Below are 5,077 nucleotides of genomic sequence, written 5' to 3'. Positions count from 1 at the left end.
TTTTATCCCTGATGTCCTTACACAGCTCTTTGGTCTTGGCCATTGTGGAGAGGTTGGAGTTTGTTTGTTTGAGCATGTGAACAGGTGTCTTTTATACAGGTAACAAGTTCAAACAGGTGCAGTTACTTCCGGTAATGAGTGGAGAACAGGAGGGGTTCTTGAAAAAGAACTAAGAGCCGAAATATTTACTTGTTGGTAATGTATGAAATACTTATTTCATGCAGTTAAATACAAATTTATTATTTAAAAATTATACAATGTGATTTTCTGGATTTATGTATTAGATTCCGTCCCTCACAGTTGAAGAGAACTTATGATACAAATTACAGACCTCTACATGGCTTGCAAGTGGGAAACCCAGCAAAATCGGCAGTGTATCAAATACTTGTTCTCCCCACTGTAGCTGCATATGACAGACTGCTAATAAATGAAGCTGAGTATTGCACGGCCCCCTTCGAGAAGGCGTGACGCAGATATTGGGGAATGTGTCATGTCAGTACATTATGAAGTCTATGCATTGTCATGAAATGAGTCAGAGTTATCATATGAAATACTTTTTTAATGGCTGTCACAGGGGTGCCGTAGTCATGTCGAAAGGGGACTAAGACCTCCTCCCTGCACTCGTCAAGTGTGGGTCTTTTCTTTAGTGGAAACGTAAAAAAATGTTTTATGTTCCGCTACGTCCTTAAACATCAAATTACAGTGAATATTATCAATTCAGTGGATCACGATATGCGGTGGAATTATCTAACCAAATTCAAATTGCCTGGGGTGCCATATTGAACACTTTTACGAGAGGACACAAAAAAGGCTGTTAAAGGAAATGATTTAAAGAATCATCAACATTCGCTTAATTTGGACACTTGAACTAGAAGAAATGACATCATGGGCAGTGATCATTAGAATGTTCTTCTGGAACATGCTTTCCTAACAAAGTGTTTCTGTGTTGTCATTTGTGGCATAACTATCTGCGTGTGAGTATTAAGTATGCAGTATGACACACTGCAGCCCTCCTACACTCCTCTATACCAGCGATGGAAAAACAAGCTGGCCAGTCACAAGAGTGTAAGACTTTGTGTGGACACTGTAGTTGGATGCTATTAAACTGGTGAGAGGCTTTTTCTCTTGTGTTTACTACATATAGTCATTGTTATTGTTATCATTATTATGGAAAGTTTTGCAAAACAATATTGATTGACTGGCTCCATGCAATCATGCATCATACAGGTGTCAATTGTATTGGAGGAGCCATTCTTTTTATTTAATTTTTTCTTTCCAAGATACCGGTCTTTTAAACGTAACCAAATATTGACTGAAGATAGTAAAACAATCACATGGCAAGACTGTAATGTATGTACTTCAAAATTATGGTATTTTAAAAACATGGCAATGTAAGCTCTTACCCACATGTAATTATTGAAAAAAGTGGATTTTAAGGATGGAATGTATTATTACTAGGGTTGTTCCGATCATGTTTTTTTACTCCCGATCCGATCCCATCAATTTAGTTTGAGTATCTGCCGATCCCGATATTTCCCGATCCGATTGCTTTTTTTTTTGTGCTCCCGATTCAATTCCAATCATTCCCGATAATTTTTCCTGATCATATACATTTTGGCAATGCATTAAGAAAAAAATGGATAAAACTCGGATGAACACATACATTCAACATACAGTACATAAGTACTGTATTTGTTTATTATGACAATAAATCCTCAAGATGGCATTTACATTATTAACATTCTTTCTGTGAGAGGGATCCACGGATAGAAAGACTTGTAATTCTTAAAGGATAAATGACTTTGTATATTGTGACTAAATATTGCCATCTAGTGTATTTGTTGAGCTTTCAGTAAATGATACTGTAGCCATTTAACTGTTCTGCCCAAATGCATGATGGGAAGTGCAACCATGACTGTGCGTAGTGGCACCAATTGATATATCTTATCTGCGTTGGGAAATAACATAGGGTGTTAAGAAAAAGATCAACTACTACACTGCTTCCCCACATTGCTTCCCACGATATTTCTAATTGATGAGAAAGGGATTGTAAGGCTTTAGCTAATTAAAAAAAAGACTCCATAGGCTGCCAAAATTCTCTCTACTCATCACACGCTGCCTTTTAGCTCTAAATACAGGTAAAACGGCACCATTATAGAGTGAACGCGACAATGTGTGAGTGAGTCGTGCAGCGCATGCATTAATTGCGCTATATATTTTAACGTGATGAGTTAAAAAAATTAATTACCGCCGTTAACGCGATAAATTTGATAGCCCTACTTTAAGCCAAAACTAAAAACTCTGGATGACTGTAAGACATTTTGTCTGTAACGTTAAATACAATTAGAAAACAATTTAATTAAGATATATATATATATATATATATATATATATATATATATTAAAAAAAGGCATGTCCGATATTTTTTTGCCGATTCCGATACTTTGGAAATGACGTGATCGGACCCAATCGATCGGGATGCCGATCGATCGGGACATCTTTAATTATTACATGCCAAACATGTCATCTATGCAGATCATCGTGTTTAAGAAGTTGACTCATCCAGGAGACATATCTCGAGGACTTCTTCAAACTAAGGCTCCTTGGGCAATATTATATGAAAGTTCTTCTGAAGTGCAAACATGGCATCGACGGGTCTTCAGCTGCTGGGTTTAGTGCTGGCGCTGGTAGGCTGGGTGGGTGGGATACTGGTGTGCGCGGCTCCTCTGTGGCGTGTGTCGGCCTTCGTGGGTGGGGAGCTGGTGATTGCCCAGGTTATGTGGGAAGGACTGTGGATGAACTGCCTGTCTCAGAGCACAGGTCAGATCCAGTGTAAGACGTACGACTCAACACTAGCCCTGCCCACGTCCACTCAAGCCGCGCGGAGTATCACTGTTCTCTCTCTGATGCTCTGCATTCTGGCCCTCCTACTTGGGGTGATGGGGGCCAAGTGCACCCACTGCCTGGGTGACACCAACCAAGTCACCAAGGCTCGGCTCTCCAGGCTTGGAGGAGCACTTTTTATCGTGGCCGGTTTGGCCTTCTTGATACCCATCTGTTGGACGGCTTATTCCACCATTAGAGACTTTTATGATGTGAACGTTGCAGCACCTCTGAAGAGAGAGTTAGGACCGGCACTGTATTTGGGTTGGGGCGCCAGTGTGCTGCTTGTGCTTGGTGGCGTTCTCCTGCATATTGGTTCGTCTCCAAAAGGAGGAGGAACACTGCCTGTTGGGAGAGCAGCAAAAGACAACCCACATTCAGGGGCAGCAGGAGAGGCAAAGCCACAGGAAAAATCTTTTGTATAAAACATGGATTTTGGTTGATCTATCAGCTGAATGAAATTTCCGAGTCATGTGTTTTATTTCAACACGTGTTGTTTTACATTAAAAACTAATAAATCAAATCATTAATGAAGAAAAAACTTTGTATTTAAATGGATGCTTGTATGTGATTCAGTGGGTATTTAAATGCTGTGATGTTTACTAATGTGCGTATATTTGTCAAATTTCACTCAGCCCTGCGTGAGCTGGTGACTAGAGTGGGTGGTAAAACATACAGAGGACTAGTGTACATTGTCAATGTGTGTGTGTGCGTGTGTGTGTGCATGTGAGGCAGAGCAAGAGAATGTGGAAGAGTGACAAAGATCTGTTCTGTCTGTTTTGTTGGAATTTTGAATGAGTTGAATTTTCAAGAATATTTCTGATTATTTTTTACACTTCTTTTTTACTCCTTTTATTTTTAAAATGTTGGAAATGTCTTCTTTGGCCAGTGTTTCACATGTGTCAATAACAGTTAAGATTAATTCAATGAAATTTATTCTGATTATTTTCAGGGCGTTTAAAGTTATCAAGTACAAAGTATTCAAGTACAACTGGAGTGTTATTTGTACTTTTTTGTTGTTGTTTTTTTTTTTTTATACTTACTGTGTGTTCTCCAATTTGCGTTCCTATTTATATCATATTACATAAATAACAGCACCTAATAAAATGTCTACAAAGCACATTTGAGTTGGTCCTTATTGGTTCTCAAAGGACTGTAAAAATACAGTCTTTTGAATTAGGTTGAATTGACAGGTTAGAAACGTGCCATGCCACATCAGTGCAGCAATAAAGGCAAATTATGAATGATTGTAATTAGTGATAGTAGCCACGTGGGGGCAGCAGACACTAAAGTTGAGCTTTTTATTCAAAGGTTAACAATCTGTGCACAAATAATGCACTGAACACTTCTATTAGGGCTGTAAACAAAACGCAAAAATTGATTCAATGTTTGATGAGGCATATTTTCTTCCACATTTGTGAGCCTTCTATATTCATTAATATAATTTTGTTGGTCATTACAGTATATAAAATAAAGTATCATTCATTGAAGTGTATAAAATAAACTATCTGGATGTGACAGAAATGTTAAGATGTTGGTAAAAGTTGTTGATACATTGTGTTTTCTACTTTCTTCTGTTCAAAGAGAGGCTTCTAGCTTGTCATACTGTGTTTCCAAACATCCAATGAGCCAAAGAACATATTTTGTATTAGGAAAAACATGTATGTATATACGGTTTATATATTGCGGAAAACACTCAGGTGACTTTAGGTGACTTAAAGTTCCGGTCTGAGACCCACAGTTTGGCCATAAGCGGATTTTAAGGAGGGGGCAGGGGGGGCCAGCCCACCCCTGGTGGCCGAAAAGTGTCATTGCATGTAATTGACTTTCCTATATATGATTTTAAAAGTAAGAATTTTCCAGTAAAATATTGTCTATAAAAGTTGTGAAGCAATTAAAAAAAACAACAAAAATGAATGAAATAAACAAAAAAAGTCATAATGCGTCAAAATTATTTTTCGAACAGATCATGTGACTATTGTAATGATATGAGCAAATCGTATCTGCATGTTCAGGTAGTAATGTCTGCTGGTCACAGAACACAGAAGTCAGATAAGCAGCGAGCTTGAGACAGCTGATAAAAAGCCCGCCAGTGGACAGTTAATGTTGATGATGCTTCTCTTCTGTTTTCTAACTAAAGATCTGTCAGTCAGCCCTTTCAGTAGGTTATCTTAATCAAGAAACCCACAAATA

General features: G+C 38.2%; 1 protein-coding gene across 1 annotated transcript; it reads left to right on the top strand.

Moving 5' to 3' along the window:
* Positions 1-373: 373 nt before the first annotated feature.
* Positions 374-3,974, top strand: LOC130920330 (claudin-4-like). The gene is made up of 2 exons (XM_057843450.1): positions 374-1,108; positions 2,537-3,974. Exon 2 carries the CDS (start codon positions 2,644-2,646, stop codon positions 3,307-3,309), a length of 666 nt encoding a protein of 221 aa, XP_057699433.1. The 5' UTR covers positions 374-1,108; positions 2,537-2,643; the 3' UTR covers positions 3,310-3,974.
* Positions 3,975-5,077: the final 1,103 nt, after the last annotated feature.

The sequence above is a fragment of the Corythoichthys intestinalis genome, chromosome 8, assembly GCF_030265065.1.
Source record: "Corythoichthys intestinalis isolate RoL2023-P3 chromosome 8, ASM3026506v1, whole genome shotgun sequence".
Taxonomy (NCBI): Eukaryota; Metazoa; Chordata; class Actinopteri; order Syngnathiformes; family Syngnathidae; genus Corythoichthys; species Corythoichthys intestinalis.
Note: the sequence above shows the minus strand (reverse complement) of the source record. Positions and strands in the feature narration are given on the sequence as shown.